Genomic DNA, 23,434 nt, shown 5'->3' with positions numbered 1-23,434 from the left:
ACTTATTACACAAAAAATGGTATGTATACATTGCTAATTTATAAACTGGATTATCAATTTGCTAACAAATTAATTTACCAATGAATTAATTTACTAATTAAGAACTCAATTTAGGTGAGTAAATCTCTAATTTGTGAAGTGCTGTTTAATGTATTTACAATGTTACTACTTACTGATAGTAAAATGAAAGAATTTTTAGCATCTTTGAGATATTTTTACAGTACAAATTATATTTTCATGGTGTTTTTATTAATCTATGAGAACTACCCCAGTGTTTTGCCATGACTCATATGTATTTTACCATGTGCTTTATTTTAAGGTTGTAAGTGTAAAGCTTGAATAATATATATACTTCTGTATTTAACTTAGACATTTTTCAACAAAACAGAAACTGTGTGTTCTTCGGTTTCTGTACATATGGAAAATGAAAGTCCAGTGGTTGGAATATTCAGAAAGCAGAGAGAAAAATAATTGAGCATCAGCAGTTCTAGGAAGCTTATACAAGATCTCAAACTTTCTGAATTGCTGAGGATATTCCTCCAACAGCCAGGGTATCTCTGACCAGTCTAATCGTTTTCTACATAGAACATGAACAAAATATTCTGTTTTCTGTATGATGCACAGGATTCTTACTGCCCTGATATTCTAGTAAAATGATAGCAGTTTCTGCTCTAACTTTGATCTAAACATCTTTCCTACCTGATGAATATGAGGCAGTGGAATACTGTATTTATATTGATATGATGGTGCCTTAATCTTATGTGGGTGTGAAATTCCTGAAAAACCCCAACAAGTAAGAAATATATATCTCATTACAGCACTGATGTGTTTTTGAAAATACAGCTCTATAATCTGTGCTTAGGCACCAGGCTAATATTAAAGTGTCAGAAAATCATATCCATGTATTTTTTGCTTATTCGTGGCCTTGTCTGGATCTTGTTTAATTTTGTTATGGATCTCACTCATTATTTATTCATTTTAAACTCCTTTATACTTTATTAATTATAATAATGGGTTTCAGGATTTGCTATCTGGAGAGTTCTCTTTGGCTTTTCTCTTATGAAGATAAGCCTATGTATTTGCATATAAATGTAAAGATAGAATGTTAAGAGATAACTTGATTGTAGTCAGTAAGTTGCTTCAAAGAGGGACAGTATTGGGAACTAAGTGGCTCCTTGAGCTAGCAAGGAAAAGTATCACAAAAAAAAAAAAAAAAAAAGTCTGAAAATTAAAAACAGAAGAGAAATAAAAATTAGAAGTAAATTCTAAACTGTTAGTAATAAGCCTAGTTAACCACAGAAAGCAGTTAGGAAACGTAGTTGTGATTTCTCCATTCTTCTCTGGTGCTTTCAAATCAGGATGGACAATCTTTCTGAAAGGTTGATGTAGTCTAATGCAAATTACTGGACTCAGGTCAGATGTGCTAAGCTGAATCCCATGTACATTGACTTTCCAGATCATATAGTCCCTCTTGACAGAAAAATCTAGAAGTATGTCAAAAGACCCAATGAAACGATATTTATTTTGTCATCTTTAAAAGAAAATATTCATATCCAAGCAACTCTTTGTTGTGATTTTGAATTTAAAATATCACAAATAGTGTGGTGTAGAGCATAATGCAAGAAATGATTCTCAAATCACCAATCTAATACTGAGGAAATACAAAGCCTTTTCATACAAGCTGTTACCGTAAGTTCTTATGTACACAAGTAATTTTATGTATATGAGTATTCTTGCAAACCACAGTTAAAAATACCTGTAGAGGACATTATGGGGTCATGGAACAGAACAAAATCTCTTTTTGAATCTTGTCATGAGGATTCTCCTGAGCTGTCCCTGTATGGGATGTGGATTTCTTTTCTGTGGGGTGGAATCTGCCTCAACAGCTAACTGGAGTTCTGGTAGCTTTTGAAGAATGGAGGTTGTTTGCATGGAATATTTGCCATTGGCCATCAACACCTAAAACCACTGCTGCTATGAAGTGACACTGCAGTACAATTCCCTGAGCCAAGATTGCCCCAGGGACTGCTGGAAGGGGGACTAGAAAATACAGTCAAGGGATATATACATTTTCAAAGGGGAAAGAGATCATATATTTCCAGATTAAAGTAGAGGCTAGCAGGCTCTTCCAAAATAGCAGAATTTTTGTATATATTCTTTAATGAAGGCTATATGGGTTTTCTGAAATGCTACATTCATATATGAATTTAATTCTGTGCCTGTATTTTTGTTTTTATTTTCATATAATTTAATATGAACAGGATTGTGTATATTTTCTTACTCTTTTACTGTGCTGTGACCACTGAAAGGTTGACTACAGTGAAAACTGTTGAGAGATCCATTAACAAGGTGCCGACACGCAGTTGCATTTCAGGTTTCCATGTATTGCCCTGAGAGGAATCTTCATATTTTCCTAAAAGAAAAATTTTTCCTAAGAAAAATTTAGCAGCCACACCACCTGAGTTTTCAGCCTCATTTAATCATAAACAGGTAGTTGTAGCTTAGGGCAAATGATTTTGTCATTACTGATAACTATTGTTTTCACTGAAGTTACAAGTTAGCTGGGGCACAGTATAATCCTGAAGATGAGGGTGGGATGGTTTTGTGATTCCTAATGAACTGTAATGTACTTGATAAAAGTAAAATCCTTAAGAGCATTGACATGGCCTCAGATTCATGTACGATATTGACTCTGGCATACAGCATCCTTATAGGTTAAGATACAGTGACTTTAAAAAAGAGGAGCTGCAATATCTGTTCACCATTTGAAAGTCTTTCTTTAATCATTTTTAGAATCTGCAGCAAAATTTTGGTCAACATTCTGTGATGTGAATTACTCATTAAAAAACCCAAATGATACATTTGCTTTCTCCCAGAAGGATGAAGCTTGTAGTTCTAATTTTCTAGTTTTCACTTTCTCATTTGGCATGCTGTAAATACATTCCATTATTGCTGGGCAAATGCTCATCCTATGCAACCGTTCAGAGATAACATGTTACAGAAACTGCATAACTGTGTAGAAATCAAAAAATGTGATTTTATTTCCTGCTGCCTGAAGCATCTATAATCAGTAAATTAACATATTTATTGTATGGCACCTGCTGCTTATTTCTTAGCCAGTTGTAGTTTAAGGGATATATTTCCATTAGCAGCTAATGACTATGCACTGGGTAAAAGCCGTGTTATTTTTATAGATTTTTGTTGTATTGTTTTGTTTTACTTTCTTAGAGTAAGTTTTTTTGGTGTGAGTTTATCTGAGACTAGGTGGAAATATACCATTTCATACAAAGAATAGAGCAAGATCACAGTTCTGTTCTATACTTCTTTCAAATCTGACAAGAAGGTGAAGGAACAAAACTGTGTTGTTGTTTTGTTTTGTTTTTCCATTCTGCATGAAAACAATCCTTCTTCTGATTCCTTTTCATTCCAGTTGTTCATTTTGTGTTACAGTCTACCATGTTTTGGGAAAGCTGTAAAGAAATTGGAAGGTTCAGGTATGAATCTCATTCCTTAAAGATTCCCTGTAATGTTCTAATTCAACAAACTGACCCGAGGAGCTCCTGCCCTATTCCCCACTCTCCTTATTTTATTAAAAGTAAGGTCGCATAGTTACAAAACTAGTTGCTAAATGTCCAAGAAAAAATCAACTATTGGGTGAAGAGAGGTCATTTAGCTTCTAAACCACACTAAAGACTTACTCAGCTTTACTGAGCATGATTTGAACCTTAGTAATTCACCTAAACAGCTTCAGTTTCAAAGGGTTAGACAATCAGTACAATGTTTCATGCATTTCTGTTCCTTATTGTTTTACATCAAGAAAGCCTGTCTCTGAGTAGGAGGCAGAACTTGTGCATTTAATTATGTAACCAAGGCTTTAGCTCTATTTTAGACCAAAAATATGTGTGATATGAGAATTCTGAGTGTCTTTTGCATTATGTTTTATACATATTTTCACCCACTTATCAATGGGCCAAATAAAAGGACTCTGTAACATACCTGAAAACAAAGAGGCTGGTAAAAAAAACATTAAAATGTACAAAGCTCACTCTTTCTAGTTGATTTTGATTTTGATTTGAAGAAATCCATCCTCACAGAATTTCCTATTAAAGTGTTGGGATTTTATTTGTTTTGATTCAGAGATGATTTTATATCAGGTAATCAAGCCAGCTTGTCTTGGACAAGCTTCTGTGGGGCCTTGAGTACTAGCCAGGTGAAATAATCCATGTGCATACTCAACAGGTCCAATCTGCTAGCTACTGTAGCATGAACAGCATAGTTTCATCTGCATATAACTTGAAAAAGGGAAAAGCTTGAGAGGATTTTCAGGTGTCAAGTTCAGAAAAGACGAATGCAAATGAAGTACATTCTTGTCATATTGCACTGGTTTTGAAATGTTACTGATATCTCTTGCAAAGAAATATAAAGCCCATGCTCCATGTAAGATGAAATTGGATAAGGACTGTTTACAGGGAATAGGGAAAAGTGCCATTTCTTGTACAAGTCCTCAGCAAAGCTATGAATACCCAGCTAATGGCTGGCAGCATGTACTTTTATAGTTTTTTTTGAAAATACATATTTGTTATAATGGCAATGTTTTTCAGGTATAGAAAAAAAGCTGCCCCTGTCCAGAAAAACTACAGGCAAACCATATGTACTGTGAGAACAGAATGAGTAAAATTTTAATATCATACAGGGCAACATAAAAAGGCCACATCTAATTTTCAAAAGTAACTTCAGCACATTGGAATCATTCCGTGAGTCTTAGGCTTCTAAGTGCCCCAGTCTCTTTGAAAAGATGATTTAAACTTCAATGTTTTGATTTTGAAAATACAACCTGTCATTTCATATAGAATACCACTCAGCTATTACTTTCTGAAGTACAAAGCTAAAAGCATAGCCATGTTCAAATGTACAGGAAGCAAAAATAAAGAAAGATTATTTTGGGAGGAATCAGAGTTGGCCTCTAGAAAGTGTTTTTAGTAGGATTATAGTATGATTTTCAACTTCTATTTAGTTATTTTGAGATTTTTTTGTTTTCCTTTCCAATCAATTTAAGTTGAATAGTTGCACTGTTGAACATTATTGTTGTTGGTACTCTTCCCTCTCTTCTCTCAATCTAACTCAAAAACATCAAAATATGGGCCTCTTTGGCTCTCTAACTTCTCTTTGAAGACATAGCAAAATGGCAAATTCTCTTGCAATGCTATTAATATCCTGTGTGTACCTAGCAAGTTTCACAGACATAACAAGGTTTAGTCTCTCATGTCTGCATGTGATTTGCTTTAATAAAATCATAGTTTTGCCTTTATGTTAACACATACACTCAGCAGTAATATATTTGCTGTCATTTGAATTGAGCTCAATGTTGCACTTTTCATACCACAAAATGTACTACAAAAATGGAATATTAGTGTAGTTTAGTATATTATTTTCAGGAATTTAAGTCCTTTGAGTAGTTATTGGGTAAATATTATATAAATATGCAAAAAGAATAAGCTAAATAGATTCAGGTGCTTTTTTCTTCTCTTTACATTGTAATTACATGTGTGTGTGTGTGTGTGTGTGTATGTGAGCACGTGTGTGTGTGTTTCTACTATGTAACTGAAGGTTTAATTTTCTCAAAAACAAAATGTGCAAACGATTAACTTTGTAAAAGTTATTGTAATGGAACTGAATATTTATTTTTAAACTAAATTCTTAAGGAACCATTGTCTGTAAATAAAATACTATATTTTACTCCTCTATTTTTGTTCATCTTATCAATTGTATTTAAAATTTCTGTGTAAAATATATTCTTGAGATACTGTAGGTTTTATTCTACTTTACTGATCTAGTTAATATTCCAGATTCAGTGCACTTGTTAAAAAGATATATAGTATTTTGGAGATCTGCAAAGCATTAAAATAAGTAGGTTACAGATGTAAATTTGTTGAAGATATTTTAATAAATGTTTGGGAGGATTGTGTCTGAAACAATTTGCACACATTTCTGGGGATGTGGATTTCCTTTAGTTCTCATGCTACTTTTGGCAACTTGTCACATTTCCAGATACATAATATTGAAAAGCTCTTAAATGACTTTCAATAAATCAAAGCATGCTGCCCACAAAATAATATTAAAATAGTGTCTCAAAGTGTCTCTGTCCTTAATGTCTCCAGACACTAATATTTGAGCTCCATTAACTAAGAAAAAAAAATGTAAATTACTTTATCATTTTACCTATATTTTACTGTTACTTGTAGTATTCTAGATTGATAGCCTAGAAAACCTTACTGTACATCATTACAGATTTTTTTTTTTTCCCAATTTCTCTGAAGTCAGAATAGGGAACAGCTGCAATTTATAAATAAAATTATAGAGTAATTTCATGACCTTTTGGGGAGTACAGAAACTGGAAGCATTTTTGCCAGGATGCTAGGCAACTTTCTGAAGACTGGTATATTTGAGGTGGGTTTGGCATCATGTATCACAAAAATAAATAAATAAATAAATAGAAAGTGATTTGTTAGATGTTTCTGAGAACAGCATAAGGGTGTTAGAAAGTTGTTACCAGAGGTTGGAGTGATCATGTCAACAGAGAATAAGACAGAGATGCACTATGAAGGACCTTGAAAATCACGACAAACTATTTGAGTTAAAAAGGGGGAATCAGTGGCAATACTCAACAAATCTACAGTGACATGATCAAACAGTGGGTTTTGTTTGTATGTATGTTTTTTCTTTGTTTGTTTTTAAAAGCTGCATTTATCATCACGGAAGAGACTCTGTATTAAGACTGGTGAGGACAAGAACCTGAATAAAGATTTTGGCTATGTAAATGAATTGGAGATGCTAGATAGAAATAATCAACAAGATTTAGGCATTAACCAAACATGAAGAATGGTTTACAATCCACTTCCTGTAGAAGAGAAGGGACATATGGGTATTGGGAAGATTTGACAGATGCTTAAATTACCACAGTGAGAAACATCTATATAGACACTGAAAAGTCAAAACACATGTATAATGATTATCCTAATAAAAATTAGCTAAGCTAAAGTAGTCCAACTTAGAGAGACACTTGCTGTCTTTCATTCTCTTATTTTTTTATTGTCTAGTGTCTTGAAGTGAATTTCCAAGAATAAACCTATGCAGCAACACCAAAATTTAATAGAAGTTCAAAATAGTTGGACCTATCTTTCAGTTTTAAAATGAATGCTACTCTGTGATTCTGAACATACAAAGGTGTCATCAGATATAAACCTTATTTTTTTTCCCTGTGCTGTAGAATTCTTCATTATTTCATTGTTAGTGTATTTCATCTTTGGATTTATTGAAAAGTGTTATTTCATAAATACAGAATGAATTTATGGTAGACTATTGTAAAATGCTGTCATTGTTGAATTGTCTTCTTCCAATTAATAAGCAGTTAAGATTTATACAATTCAGTAATTTCAGAGATGCACCATTTCATACCCATAGATGTTACAGCTATTTATCCATGAGTTAAAATTGTAGATAAAAGCATTCAATTATTCCTAAATTATTTTGTTTATAAATATACAAACATACCTATAAATATGCACTTATATATTATATATGTGTATATGTGTGTATATTTATATGTATATATATACTTCTAACAGAAGCTATGTTATTTATATGGCCAAATTAATCCAACCATAGATCTAATATAAATATACATATACTTCACTAATATGTAGTGAAATTTTCATATATCCATTGTTTCAGGAAGAGATTGCACAAAATCAAAAGCTGGAATACTGTAGTTACTGAAATAATTTAAAAGCAAATGAGCTGATGACAGTAGAATTTTAGATTAACTTCTGAGAAAACTTTAATCAAAGCAGACTGGTGATTTCTTTGTGTAACCTCTTTCATGAGACAAGGTGCTTTGCAAAATAATGAAATTAACAATGCAAATATTGATGAATACACCAGGTCAAACAAAGCAGTCCTTGGTCTTGAGAGGCCCAATACCATGAGTCAACAAACCAAGGGATTCCAGATGCAAAGAGAACAAGACACAGAGACAGCTAAATAGAATATGCCTTTCAGTTTGTGCTGGTTTCTTTGGAAGGATGAAAAAATGTGACAATTGCCAAGTCCTGGTTTTGCTGCATGTTTGCTGCATTTCATTGGCTTTATTTGCTCTAGGGTTTTGTTTTGTTGTTGTTGTTTGTTTTGCATCTTGCAAACAACCATAAATGTGTCCAGTCTTTTCTATATGACAGTGGATGCACAGGCTTCAGAAGCTTCTGGTTTCCATGTAGGTTAATGTATTGGCTACTGCTGGAAGTAATACTAGCAGTTGTTCTCATACACCTAGTCCCCCCACACAAGAAAATTTAGGAATTTTCAAATTTGATCTTATGGTACTGTATTATCTGTCTCTGATGAGAGAAACAGGCTTCACAGATCACAGCTGAAGACAGCATCAGAAGAAATGAGTGGTGATTTAACTTTCACAACTTTAACTTTTCACAACTTTAAGCATGCTGGGCCTTCATAAAAACCCTCTGCAACTTCTTAAAAAGAATGTGAGGAGTAAGTGAGGAATAATTTCTTCATTCGCAGTGTTACAAGACTATTATTTTCTCTCTCTCTTTTTTTTTTTTTTTTTTTTTTTTTTTCATTTGGCATTGTGTCCTTTCTGTAATTCTTTGCTGTCTTTCTCTTTCTGTCTCCCTGTTTAAGAAACCCTTGTTAATTGAATGTACATTCATCTATTTCCTACATTTGTTCATTACTAATGATGAAATGTATTCAAACTCTAAGTGCCAGGACTGCAATAAATGATTAAACCTTTTGAAATGATTTATGAAATTAACTCTACTAATAGATCTGCAAAATTCTCAGCCAGATTATTAGATCATAGAATCATTAAGGTTGGAAAAGACCTCCAAGATCATCTGGTCCAACCATCATCCTACCACCAATGTCACCCACTGAACCATGTCCTTAAGCACCGCATCCAATCTTTCCTTAAACACCCCCAGGGATGGTGACTCCACCACCTTCCTGGGCAACCCATTCCAATGCCTGACCACTCTTTCTGAGAAAAAATTAATCATACTTATAAGATTAATCATACTTATTGATCATACTTATAAGAATTTGTATTAGCACTTAACGATTTTTACTTCCAACTCTACTAGTTAGAGTCACGGACAAAGCCTACTACATGATTCATAGCTAATCAAAATAGTGTGAATCAACCACTGAGAACTTTACAATTATGTAAATAGACAAGCAGTAGAATTTAAAACTAATGTCTTAATGAAAAGCTTGAGCCACAAATCACCATATGATGATGTGAGTTAAGACCTTCTTCAAAAGACCTTCAAAACTCACACTTCAAAAGTGTGAGTTAAGGGAAACATAAAATGCTCCTACTTTTCTATGTTCAATTTCTCATTAACCTCAAAAGAGGGCAAGATGATGCTCTTTGCTGATCCTACTCACAGTGTCTGTAGCATTATTTTGTGCCATTGATTCGTTATGAAAAAGACAGAAGTGTGCTGTGCTTTTTTTTTTCTTTGAGCATTTTTGATTTCCATTGAAGTATTGACGAAGGCTAGCTGTGCTAACTTTTATATGTGATTTGAAGCAGTCATAATCATCCTGTCTTTGATGATATGATGCAAATATTCAAAGGAGGACATGCATTCATGATGTCAGATAATAGAGTTTTAATTATCACAAAGTGCTTTTGATGTTTGAGATGGATGATTACCCAAAACATAATTCCTCTTAGAGTTTGAAGTTCAGTAATTTTAAATATTCATTATTTTTTTCCAAGTTCTTTGAATTTGAAAGGAAAGCACAATGTCAGATATATCCTCTGACTGCAGAAAGAGAGAGAGAGAAGGTGTTTCACCATGTGAATTTTGCCCTCTCTTTTTTTCCTAATTTAAAATCATCATCAGAAGTTCTCATGTAATGATCATTTTTCCCCCCTATGCTTTGATGATGCATTCCAGAACTCCAAAACGATGATGCAGGTCACTGAAGGTAGAGTTCTGAGATTGCTTCATGTACACACTTCTGAAGTCATCATCTTTATGGCTTATGTGCAGTAACCTATTTTGGAAGTTTTAACAATAGCAGAAGAATAAATCTTCGTACTCATACACCTTGTCCCGACAACAAAAAGAATGCCTTAAAATTTTGAAAGAAATTCCCCATCTCTCTGGTCTTAAGTATCTTCTAAAGTATCAAACCAAATCCAACCTCAAGTTTATTGTGAAACAATTGCATAAGCAAAAAATGTGAAGAGAAATCAGAGTTTCCAGAAGCTGAGAAAAGAGAAGATTCTTAAAAAGAGAACAGATTGCATAGAAGGTTAAAGATCCTATTCAAATCCAGGCAGAAAATCTGGATGTATTCCAAAAGCAAGATTAACATACATTCAAAATAAACTTGCATCACACTGTGAGGCTAGCATGTCCTTTCCTTTAAGCAGTATTGAACAGCTGAGAATCATTCACCTTACTTCTTTAACAGATATTTTTTGAGGGAAAAGGGGCAAAGACAATACTAATTTTTAAGTAATGTGAGCACAAGAAATCTGATGCCAAACTGCCCTTTTTGCTCCTGGGATTGTGTTGAGCTAGTTCCCTAGGCATCCTTCTGAAAATGTATCCTTTGGATTAAAAAAAAAAAAAAAAACAACATCCTCTTGAATCCTACTGTTTTAGTTCCCTGTGTGAATTTTATGGTTTGATTTAGGAATGTGCTCCTTGGTTCCCATGTGCATTGTTGTTGTAGTATTTACTTTGGAAGGAAAAGTGAGTATATGGTTCATGCCTTAACCTTGTCAAGCTTTCCCCTTACCAACTTGAACTGACACCATAGAAATTCTGAAAAGAAAGGCCACAGCCAAAATTAATCATAAACATTAACCATAAAATATTACTCTTGACCCTACCAAGGGGCAGACCTCTAGGAATAACATCCTGCTCCTTAAGAAAATAACATCCCTCTCCAACTGAGAGGAGCAGACAGTCTCGTCTATGCATGACAGACGTGTTGACCCATGCCTCAGGGAGTAACATCCGATTTCAACTCAGAGGGTAATAAGCACTCCAGGTCTTGCATTGTGGAAGTCCATCCCCAAACGTAGCCCCACAGATAAGCTCTGGCAGCTTCTGCCTTCTGCAAAAAAAAGTCCCGTCTGAGGTTGTACTATAAGGTTAGGTTTTTTTGCAAGGCCAAACAGACTACGGCTGAAACTAGAAAAATTAGAGCTGCCACCCCAGCTTCCAAGCTATTTTGACCAACAATGAGCCTTGATGAAAGCCTACAGTCTGTTGCTCCTTTGTAACATTTCATATGAATAGAAACTATGCTTGGTTTATTCTTAGAGGCACAATCCACAGACCAGAGAAGCTATTTAGGTTGCTATCAGTCAGCATGCCTCTCAGCAGCAAATTGATTTAGTGCAAGCCTCAGAAATCTGAGAAACCCAGAACTGAAATTTGGTGCCTAATGCTATTTTTATTTGGAAAAGAAAAAACAGATCAAAGAAAACCTTTACTGAAAGTCACTGAAGATGAGACTTAGGTGTTTCAATCAAGCAAGACCTGCAACACTGAATGAAGCATTTTCTGAATATCACAAATAAAATAAAATAAAAATCTATGAATGGAGCAATAAACCATATCAGTCCGCAGGAGATGTTGGTTGTACTGGTACTGACAGCAACAGATTAAAGCAGCAAACTGTTGAACTTACATCAAGGATACACTGCAGACATATTTCTGATATTGCACTCTTTCCTGAGCTCATCCTCTTGCCAGCAAGGACAAGATGCAAGTAGCACCAGTACCCACGTTTCAGAGGGTTCTCCTCAGCGTAAAAGTTCCTCGCTTCAGCATCGCCTCACCGAGTGTTTTTCTTCTTCCTGTTTCCAATATATCAGCCTTGATGGAAACTGAGCTGCCTGGTTAAGCAGGCAGGTTAAGTGAAGAGAAAAATGGTGACAGAATTGAATGTCATTACTAAATGTAGGAGCACTCAACAGTATGATGTAATCATCATAGAAGATTAAAGGAAATTTTCCCTGATAACCCTTGTTTTTCCCTATACTGGGACATAAAGCAGGGTTTGTCCCACCCATTGAGTGATGTTAGTTGAAGAACATAGAGCTTTTGCAGTTATATTATTACCGGTAAATGTGTTTGTGAGGTTAAAATTTATTTGGGGTCTATCTGCCACACAGAAGTGCGGATAGATAAACTCCCTGTAAGCAAATGTGACAGATTCACTGCCACAGAGATGGCAGAGGTTACTGCAGTGTGATCTGCTTGGAAAATGCCTTAATGTTTCCACAGGAATTGATTTGTACTTGATTTGTTCTTGTGTAGTCTATTTATATCGAACAAATATAAACTGTACTCTACCCGGATGTCTTTTTTCTGACAACATAATATGTTTGTTCTAACTGAGTATAGTCCTACTTTCACACTAATGCCAATGCATCACCCCTGTTATTAATAAGCTATTTATGCACATTCTGACAGCAGACTAGACCTCATCTTTGAGATCAGTACCTGATGCACATATTTCTCTCCTTTTGCCCTCTGTTTCTTTCCACTATCCATCACACTGACTCTTACTTCCTATTCTATCCTGTGAAATAGACACTACCTTCTTTTTTCACCAACAGTAAAACAGATCAAGGTGGTTCCATGTGTTGGTAAAGATAAATGTCGAGACTAAAATCTTTCCTTGTGTGGCTTCCATTAAACTGGGTAGCATTTTCACATTAGGTAGCATTTGCACACCTTTCAGTTATGATGCACAAAGGCCGGTGTTGCAAAACTTTTTTTGGAGTCTCATAATATCATGCCTTTTTAGCAAACCGGTGCTTCTGCGCTCTTCTTAATTGAAATCAAATGACATTTAAACCTCTATGTTTTGTGACTTTGTTGTTCAGTCTTTTCTAATGGTACAGGTGGTGTATTTTGTCTAAGAGAAGATTGACAAAAGATGCCTTGGAATTATGCAAACAGTACTTCAGCGTACTTGTGATAAATAAAGAGAGTAGACTACATTAAAGACATTTTCATTGTGGAGATGTGGCAAGGATAATGAAGAAAAGTTGTGAAGAAGCATTTGAACCTAAGCAATTCACACTGGGGGACATTTTTTGCTTTACCAAGCTTCAGTCTCTCAGAGCATGGAAGATGGAAGTCTTCTCACTTGTCACAGTGATGTGATAGGAAAGAGAGTATTTATTACCATACACCTGTGTATAATGTTTTGTTCCTGGTAGTGAATTAAAATATTTGTTTCCAAATAAAGGCAGTTTTCTTTTGTTTTACAAAGAACATTGCTGCAAGAACTAAACTTAGTGGTAGAGGAGTAGGGAGCCTCAACACACTTGCCAGCTGAAATTAAACCTGCCAGGGTAGCTGTTCTATCAGTTGGCTAACAACTGGCAATTTCATCATCAGACAAAAGTCAGAATTTCCTTCAGAAAAAAATTGACTCTGACTTTTTGAACTTTCAGATTACTGGGCTGAGCAGAGTGAAAACAATTGTTTAGAGACACTGTGCATGGATGTAGGGGACAGATGGCTGTGAACTATGCCAGAGGATTATGATAAGATATTCAGGCTGCACACCAGAACTCTTTTTTTTTTTTTTCTATTTCTTTCTTTTAAACCATTACTCTGTCTCTATCACTTGTCCTCAGCCTCACTTGCTTTCCACTGTTTCTCAGTATTATATAAGTGAATATATAAGATACTCTGCTAGAAACCTGAGACGACTTAATAAACTGCCTTAGTCTGAGTTCAACTCATGTACACAGAGCAATGGCATCCTTGAGCCTGTAGATCCAAACTGAAGGCAAGACTGAAGGCAAGGAAGATGTGGTTCCTCAGAGGCTTTCACTGGTGTCTACCCTTTTAAAACATATTCTGTACACAAATATTCCTAAAAGCAATGTAAAGGTGAAATTGAAGATCTACATAGATTATTCCCTATGCAAGAGAATGGATGAACTTTTCTTTCAACTCCTGCTGCTTAATGTTGATTTAATATATTGTCTTGACTTCTAATAAGGTTATTGAAAGATAAAAGCATATAAGGAACTGTGCCACAGATGCAACCATCAGAACTTCATATGCAAAATAAAAAGAGACATTATAATAAAAGAAAATTGAACGTCGCCTGTATAAAATCTGGCTTTGTTTTGATGCATAAAACAGCAAACACTGTTCCACAGTGAGGTTTTCAAGAATGTCTTAAGTATACAACGCTTCTGATGCCACCCCAGTTGCCTATATATAGATCTGTCTTGTGTAAAGAATTTAAAAAGCATTAGAATGGAGAAATCAAAGAGACAATAAATTTTAAACCAATCTTATTGTCTGCAGCCTAAAGTGTTATTAAGATCAAAGTGGAGCAAACATCTGGCATTTGCCTTTCTGCAAAAATTAGATCAAATTACCTACCATAGGATTTAGATCCATTCAGTAAGATCTTTCCATTGCACACATAGTTTTCTTTCTCCTTTTTATTTGCTAGATCTAACTTAGCTTCCAAAATCTAGCCTCTTCATTCATTTGGAGCTGAAACAAATTAATAACAAAAGTGGAAAAAAATGTTCCTCATATATATTCCTCATGCACATCTGTTTCCCAAGGGACGTTCAAGGTCCTTCAGATCCTAAGGAGAGAGGTTCAGCTAGCCTTCATCATTGCCATTAATTGCAAAAGTCTAGAAATAAACCTTACTGAGTATCCACAACCCTGTCCCCCTTCTTAAAAATAAGTTATTCATGTTTACTGTCATCACTGTTGATTTTATTTTACAATTATCACTCATGAAGTACAGTGTTAAGAAGATTGGGATACTGGCCCATAATTTTATGTTTAAACATGGCAAATGTGCATTCTTGAGGCTTATTAAAAATATCTAATGCATTACTAGGCATTTTATACTGTTTTTTTTAGAGACAAATATATGTATGTTATATCTATATAGCACGACTTTTTATTACCTGAAAAGAAGAACACACTAAGATAGAGGTAAGATTGAGAATACTTATTATATTAAATATACATATATATATATATATTTTTTTTTTTAAATATAAAAATAACTGTGCCTTTAGTCCTCAACAAATTAATTATGAACTATAGAAATTTGGTATAGTTTAACTTAAAGGGAAAACAATATAATGGTCTGCAGATTCATTGTTAAATAAATCAAACAATCTTAACAGTGCTCTGTAGTGATGCCATGCAATAGCTATAAAATTATGATTAATGAATTTTAGTGTTGGTGTCCCAGACGAACTGTAACTGACACATTAATTCTTTCCAATTGCATTCTTGCTGGACTCCATATTGGTATTACTAGACAGAAGGTTAAGATATAGTTCTCAATGACTCCAGAGATGGAGATATTATTTTAACCTTTGTTCTTTTGATCTCTTGTAATATGAATTGGAATATAGCTGTTTCCATAAGGCATTCTTTAAAAAAGAAATGCAAACAAGGCAATTTCAAATTTTATTTGCAGAAATTTTATTGGGAGTCAGTGTAACTTCTCTATTTGATTCATCCCCAAGCTATGTGACTTACATCTGTATCAAAGCAAAGAGGAGTTATTGCTTCTTGCAACTTAGAAATTTATTTTTTTAATGTGATCCCAAACATTCTTCTTTTATGTCAGTATATATAGTTTGATCCTCACATCTTGATCCTCGAACATTTAAAAATTTTATTTTCAATATTTTTAGAAAATAATAAGAGAGTGAGCAAGTGACAGTTAGAATTTCTGTACTCCTCCCCCCAAACCCATAAAAGCTCAGGGAGGAATTCAGGCAGCCAGAAGCCACACATTGTCAAAGGGCACCTTAAAGTCATCAGCTACATTCCCAGGCAGGCAGTGCAGACAGGCTTCAGATGTTTTTATGAAGCTGCATTACAAGGTAGCATCAAAAATCTGCACTACTGAGATTTGTTACCATACCTGTATGTTGCTGTGTATTTCTGGTTTAAGTCTTACCTGATAAATAAAAAATAAAGCAAGGTGCCCAAATATTATTATGGTTAAACTTTTTGATACTTTAAGGCCAAGATCTGAGGATTTTTAAAAATACATAGCAGTGATACCCCCAGTGTAAGTCCATACTAGGTCCAGATATACATTATTTTTTTCATTCCCAAAAATTTTAAATTGTGCAGCTCCTCCCTTTGATTAGTGCAGTTGCCCAAGTAAGCACGGCCACTCAGAAATAATCTCAGACCTTCTACTTCCGATACTAAGTGACTGATGTATGTCAGTTATTAGGTAAGTTTCTAAAGCAAGTTTGAATTCTTTGGAGTGAATAAGACCTGTGTTATTTTAAAAGAGAAGGAGCAGTCCGTGGTATACTGGTTTAAGCAAAGCGGCATTGCAGGCTCTGTCTTCTGCCAGTGACTTGGTGTTTCTCCTTTCAGAGGTCTGTTGGAACTAAGAGCTCCAAGCCAGGCTTATCTGCTGGGTAGCACAAAATATCAGTCCACAGGGCTACAGTTCCCCAGTGTTCCCTTTTATCTTTTATTTATTTTTTTGCTCAGGAGAAGGTGAATTACAAGCTGAAATTACCGCATCATTTTTGGAGACATGATGCCCTTTTTTCCGGGCAGGCAGCACTGCTGACAGGCAGCTGGAGTGGAGCCACAGCGTTGCCTGTTCCACTGACCCGTCCAGAGCACGCCACACCTACCGCACCCATGTGTTGCTCAGATGTCTCACATATGCTTAGCCAGCCCAACTTGCTCTTGATGCCTTAATCTTATCACGTGTGTGCAAATCTACTACACAACACATGGGTTGCAGAGCACTTACAGAAATCCTGAACAGGAATCTAGCCTACCTCGCTGGGATGAGAGAAAAAAAGAGCCTTATTTCTATCTGTCCACTGAAAGCTGATTGAGGTGTGTGATTTCTCTCTCTCCCTCTCATCTTCTTTTGATCAGTGCAACTATCTATAAAGCACGCAGGACTTCACAGTGGACATATCTTCAATTCGAAGTTGGTATGAAGGCCAAATGTAAATTATAATGACTGCCTCAGCTTGTTAGCATATAAATAATAAGACCATAGTACTAGAAAGTATTAGAAAGATAAGCCCAGGAGGTTGTTCTCTCTTTTTTAAATCTTCAGATAAAGATATATTTTCATGTCTCTTCATGGAAATTTATTCCATGCAATTGTGCCTAAATCTCCAACCAGAAAAGGTCAAATGCATTTTACAAATGATGATTTTAATGCTATTTCCCTTTCAGTAAATTTTAGAAGCTTCCTCCCCCCCACACCATATCCCCTAAATAAATAAATAAATAAATAGAGGAGACTAAAGAAAAAGCTTTTAAAGTACCCAGAGAATCAGTACTCCATAGACTGGTCAGCTCCATTATTTCAAAAGAAAAAGCAGCAATGTCTTCTTTCACAGCTGGGTGCTGGACATCTGCTTCTGGTTACCCCTGTGTGCCATAACATGCTGAGCACTCAAGGGATTGTAGGCCCAACTGTGTCATTGACTCTCCTTTGAACGAAAAGGTGCAAGTCTGAAAAAGAGCAGGGCTATGTTACTGCTTAAAGGCTTGTGTGCAATAAGAGGCTGTCCTCAGCATGGTACAATGAGATGCTGATCCCCATCTAAGCAGCTTTCACCACAAGGACAGAAAACGACACCACTACTGAAGACCTCTGGAAGGACTGACCTAGTCCTCCGGACACCTGGCAGAGCATCAGGTTAGAAAGACAGCATCTGCAGTGCTGCTGCTATCTCCTCCCAGCTGGGTGGCCGCAATCCGCCCTCAGTGGTAGCAGCCTTTATTCAACACCAGCCTTGTTCAAATTCAGTCAGCAGGGACAGAGAAGGTGAAAGGAAATTACAGCTCTTCCTGTGCTCCTTCATAATTCCATCTTTTCATCTTCTCTGTCCTCACTGAGAGCTTGTAAAATTCTGTTTCCAAAGGTGTTCCCTACTCTTTTTTTAAAAAGTGGGAGTGCAATGATGAATAGGCACAGAACTGAGGTGAGGTGTAAGGCAGGCATGCTTAGCCCAACTCCAACTCTACAACAATTTGAGTTTGATTTATATTTTGAACTGTCACTATATGGTTTACAAGGGGAAAAGTGTGAGTAAAGATTGAGATTTTCCTTCTATAAATTGTGAAAGGGTGAGGGGGAAGTGACAGATCTCATTTAAAACCTTATTGAAGTAGCCGTGTTGAATGATGGTGCCATTGCTTGTCTCTGTGTCTCATTGTCATAATGTAAGCCCTTTTATAATTAAGAGAAACCACAGAAGTCAGAGTAAAGTACAACAGATCCAGAAAGAGCTGGAAACTTAAGGAAGAAATAAAATTAAAAAAATAAAAACCAACAATAGACATGGGCTGAAGAAGATATTTTATTTATTTGTTACTAGTAGTTAAAATGACGTACAAAATGCTGGGAAGAAAAACCTCCAATTCTATTCAGTTACAAAATAATTAAAACTTCATTTTAAACCAAGTTTTGCTTTGTGAGACCGAGCATGAAAATACTGCAGCCTTAGGTTATATAGTCCATTGTTTTTAGAATAAAGCAGACATTTAAATACATATTGTGGTTGATATTAAATATCTTGTATAATTCTAAGTTAGCAGAACTTTCTTACTCTCAGGCAATAACTAGCAATTCATAAAAGTTCTTTGTATAAAATTTACATAGTTATGGGGGGAATCTGCCTCCAGGGGAGTTCTGTTGTGATCTGTGCACAGGCTGTTTGGAACATAAGGATTTGTAACACTTTTATCGGTTTTCCTTCAGAATGCTAGCCTAATGTTAAATAAAGGAGTCGGTAAAGTCTAAAGCTTTGCTTCATGTCTAAGGCTTTAGGGACAGAGCAGCCTAAAATGAAATCCCATCACTGTTAAAGACAATGGGAGTTTTTCTATTGACAGCAATTGGATAAAACAATTTCTTTATCAAGTTGTGCCCATTTATTGAACAGAAACACTAGCTAGTACAAATCTTTCAGCAAAGGCTGAGATTGGCCCTGTCACCTGCAAACCAACTCAAAAAAGTAATTTAAAGGAAAACAACCTCTGCCTATTATCAATGAAAGAGGATTTGTATTAATAATAACATTAAATATCCATATCTTTCTGTTTAACTATTCACATTCCACACAGTGGAAATCTACCTCCTATAATTCCAGATTTTAAAATTGGATTTTAAAATCCATGAAGAAATGTGTCAAACCTGCTGAGTGAGAGTACACCAGGTGAAATGCATTTAAATAATATGAATCAATGAGTTGCGACCTCTCAATCTTATAAATGCAGACCTTGTAGCTGTGGATTTTATAGGAAAAATATAATAATTGCAGAGACACAGGATATCGCCAATAATTGCGTGAGACATTGTGTAACAGTGGTGGCTTCTAATATAATGACTGCACATTGTACACATCTGTGACGTGCCACTGTGTATTCTTTCCTGTGGACATGTTACTCAGAGCAGAGTGGTCTTCCTCAGAGTTCAATGGACAGAAATCCAGTCAAAACAATCACCCTGTGGCTGAGAGAGGCTTTTGGTGTGAGAAAGAACAGCAATGCTGATAGTGGTGACAGAAGAGCATTGCTGCTGAAGGGGAAAATGAGTCCTGGGTGGGCAAGCCCCACTGTGCCACTGACTGGGACAGGGCTGCCACAGGGAAGCGCCATTTTGCAGGGGGCCTTCTGTCAGGGCATAGGAAGGTGAGCAGCACTGCGGTGCCCTCACTGCCTGGACAGAAAGCGCCCTCACCGCGCCTGTGCCTGGAAAGGTGTCAGCAGGAGGCACAAGGCTGCTTGAGGTGCAGGGTGGCTGCAGCCCACAGCGGCTGCCCAGACATCCCCAGGGCCCAGGGCAGCGGCACTGCCCGCGGGGTCGTGTGGCCCCACGTCCACCCAGCTGCACAGGGTCGGCTGCGCTCTCGCCAAGTGCCTCCACCCTGGTCTGGTTTGAGCTCCTACTCCTGAAGGAAAGACGATGCAGGCTGGTCTCCCAGGTGAGTGTCTTTGGGCTGTTGGAAGTAGCGTGTCCCCTTTCATGTGTTTTTCCCCCCAGATGAGAGGGGGCAGTTAGCCCTTAATTTTCAGGAAATTCTCTTTACTTAGTCCAAATCCTGTTTAAATGCAAGTCTGTGGTAAAAGATATAAAAAGAGGATTATTGCTGGCAAAGTTCTGCATCTCTTTTTCAACAAACTGCATGCCTGTGGCAAAGCTAAAATAACAATAACAATGCAATGTTTACTAGTCATGAATGTCGTGTCTTTTGTCTCTTGTGTGGTTATTGCATTTGCAGTCACATGATGCTTGTTTTAATTTTTGCTTTGCTCTTTATGTACTAAATTACTGCCATTCTGTACTTGATCATGGTTAGCAAGATTTTTGTGCTGCGGTATGTACGTTTTTATGTATGCGTGTGAAAAAGAGAAGGAGAGAGTTCAGATACGCACAATAGAGTATGCATACTCATTGTATGTATGTATAGATACCAATGAATAAAAGATACTGCATATACATATATATGTAATATGAGGAATAACTGATACCAGAAATACAAGACATCAAATGGATCTAGTGGCACAAGAATGGGTTTGGATTGATGTGGAGAGCCATTAGAATTCAGAAGTGTATTTAATAGCCTTGTATATAGTTTCTCTTTAATTTATGTAATATATGACTAGGTATATAAATTAAAGCAAAACGTAAACAGAAGACAATATTTCTTCCTCCGTGTATTTCTATTTATGTATCTTTCCTTTTTCTACTCCCTTTTGTACTCCTCCTGTCTACTTACTTTGGCCTTTTGCTGTCTAACCGGCTGTGGTTCTGTTTTCCATCCACCTATACTGACTTTTCAACACTCCCATTTCCCCCATTGTTCTCCAAAAGCGGCTTTTGGATTACAGCTATTTTTTTGAAGAAGCACGTTACAAACTCTTGATACAGCTGCTATTTTCAGTGATGTTTTTGCTATGCCATAACTGCTTGTAGCCTACTTCATATTTAAGAATAGATTCATGCTTTCAAATATATTGTCCTCTCACTTTGATGTTTCTCATAATACAGTAAAAGCAAATAGCATGGCAGGTGAACATTAGCAAAAGCCACAGCTCCACTTTACCAGTAAGTGGCAAAAATGTGAATTTACATTACGAAACCTAATTCATGACTGTGGGTAAATAGATTGTTTAATCTTTAATACCCTTGTTGATTTTTTCTTTCTTTCCTTTTTTTTTTTTTTTTTTTTTGTCAGAGTGAACATTCATATATTTGCTTGTACACATCCGTTGTACACTCTTACACCCAAACTCATGCCTATTCTTCCCTTACATCCATTTTGTTCTTTGATTTTTTGTTGGTTGGTTGGTTGGTTTTTTTTAGGTAATTCACTGGGTTCCTTTCAGTTTCGTCCAGCCCCGAAGCTTTGCTGTTTCATGCCACTCCCTCTCACACTGACAATGATTGCGGACAGTCAGAGTGCAATCGGTACAATATTTTTTTCGGCTTAGTCCAAATCAATAGATATACACCGGCACTCCTTCACACGGGTGATCCTTTTCTTCTTCCTAGGGGGCTGAAGCTCAGGACAGTTGAGAGTAACAGTCATGGTGGTAAATTTCTTGGGCTTGCAGAAAGAACAAGACTGGAAAGAACCTTCCTCTTTGCGGACATGCCTGGGTATATAGAAGGAATTGCATTGGCCATAGCAGAACCTGTTGATAATGGTGCGACTGTTACAGCCTTCTTCATGGATAGTTTGTTTGAGGGGCTGAGTTTTGCACCAATCCCGCTTTAGGTATTTGCGCTCAGTGATGTGCAGTGCCTCTTGACTGGACTCCAGCACCTCCTCAGCAGGCATTGAGGTGCCTTTTCCTCGTTCTCGATGCCTGGAGCCCGACTGCTGCTGTGTCTGCATTTGCTCTGAATCATTGGGCTGTTCCTTGTCAGGAGGAGGGATAGCACCTTGGGATCCACGATTCCTCTTCCTCCCTTCTGCTGTTGGTACCAGAAATCCCATCAGAAGAAACACAGCAGCAATGGCATACAGCGTGCGGACCATCCTATAGAGAGGAAGATGAGGAAATAAAGCACAGTTGTGGATTTCAGATATCAACGGAAATCAGGTATGCAGAAAATTTTCAGCTCCATAAAGGAAGTGTGTGCGCACAGACAAAACAAGTGTGCAGGAGTGCACACTTACCTATAAAAGATGAGCACTCTGCCTTCACCAACGGGAAAGCTGTTTCCAAATTACTAAGTAATAAAAGCTTTCATATATGGTGATTGAAAGTCAGAGGCTACAATAAGTCCAAACAGAATTTAACTGTAGCATACATCTTTTTCCAGCTCCTTTATCCATGTATACTACCCTTCTAAAGAGTTTTTATTCCCTTCCTATAGCTTACTGACATTAGGAGCACTGCTCCTGATTTACAGTGGTGGAAGAACAGATTTTATGCTGTGCAATGATTTAAATGATATAGTTATCTGTAACACCAGAGGACTGGACTCTTTGACTCAGGGCATGCATCCTAACTGCGTGTCCCTTAGTCAGACTCAGAAGCTTTGTACCTCTTCTTGCATAACACATGTCCAAGTAGACTGACCATATGTGCAGACTATATCCACCTGCTGTCTGAACGCAGCAGCCCATGCTCTGCCATACTGCACCTCTGAACTGGTCCACTGAGTCTGAATGTAATTAAACCTAAGGTAAGAAATGTGTAACAAGATAGGCAACAAACATAAATGGATATTTAGGTATAGGTTGAAAGAGGTGTGCCTGTAATTTCAAATTACACCTTCTCACATATTACTGTGAATCCTTGACAGATACATTATAGAAATGCAGTCATAGATCTCTGAGTTTTATTCATTATATCCAGCAGGATAATGAAAAGACATGAGAACAGCAGAATTTCATGGATGACATTAAGTATGTGACATCAATATCATAAAGAATGTCAATTGTGCATGCACAAAAAGACTTCAAGTGCAGTAAGTTGAGACAACAAGACTCTTTAAAACTGCACTCCTGCTCCAAAACCTAGTTACTAGCATAAAAGCAGCTTTTCTTTCCTTTCTTAGTCTTTATGACCCAGTTACCTTCCACAAGTTCTGCTGTTTCAAAAAGCACTGAGCAATATGGGCTGCTAGGTCAGCTGAAGCCACCAAGCCAGGAAGCAACTCATCACCTGTCATGCTTTTCCCCCTTCCTGTGGTCTCTATGTTGTTTTGGAAAGAGAGGGATGTGGCAATAAGCAAGGCATATGGGGGAGGGAGGCTCTCAGGAGACCCTCCCCATGCTTGGAAGAAGCCACCAGAAGTGGGAGGCCCATGCATTAAAAACTGGAAGAATTGTGAAGAACAAATGAGGAAGTAG

General features: G+C 36.6%; 1 protein-coding gene across 1 annotated transcript; it reads right to left on the bottom strand.

The window, feature by feature from the left end:
• Positions 1–21,418: 21,418 nt before the first annotated feature.
• GREM1 (gremlin 1, DAN family BMP antagonist) lies at positions 21,419–22,111 on the bottom strand (the record flags this gene model as incomplete). The annotated part of the gene is made up of 1 exon (XM_084287376.1): positions 21,419–22,111. One exon carries the CDS (start codon positions 22,109–22,111, stop codon positions 21,557–21,559), a length of 555 nt encoding a protein of 184 aa, XP_084143502.1. The 3' UTR covers positions 21,419–21,556.
• Positions 22,112–23,434: the final 1,323 nt, after the last annotated feature.

This window comes from Netta rufina (assembly GCF_964035555.1).
Source record: "Netta rufina genome assembly, chromosome: 5".
Lineage (NCBI taxonomy): Eukaryota > Metazoa > Chordata > Aves > Anseriformes > Anatidae > Netta > Netta rufina.
Note: the sequence above shows the minus strand (reverse complement) of the source record. Positions and strands in the feature narration are given on the sequence as shown.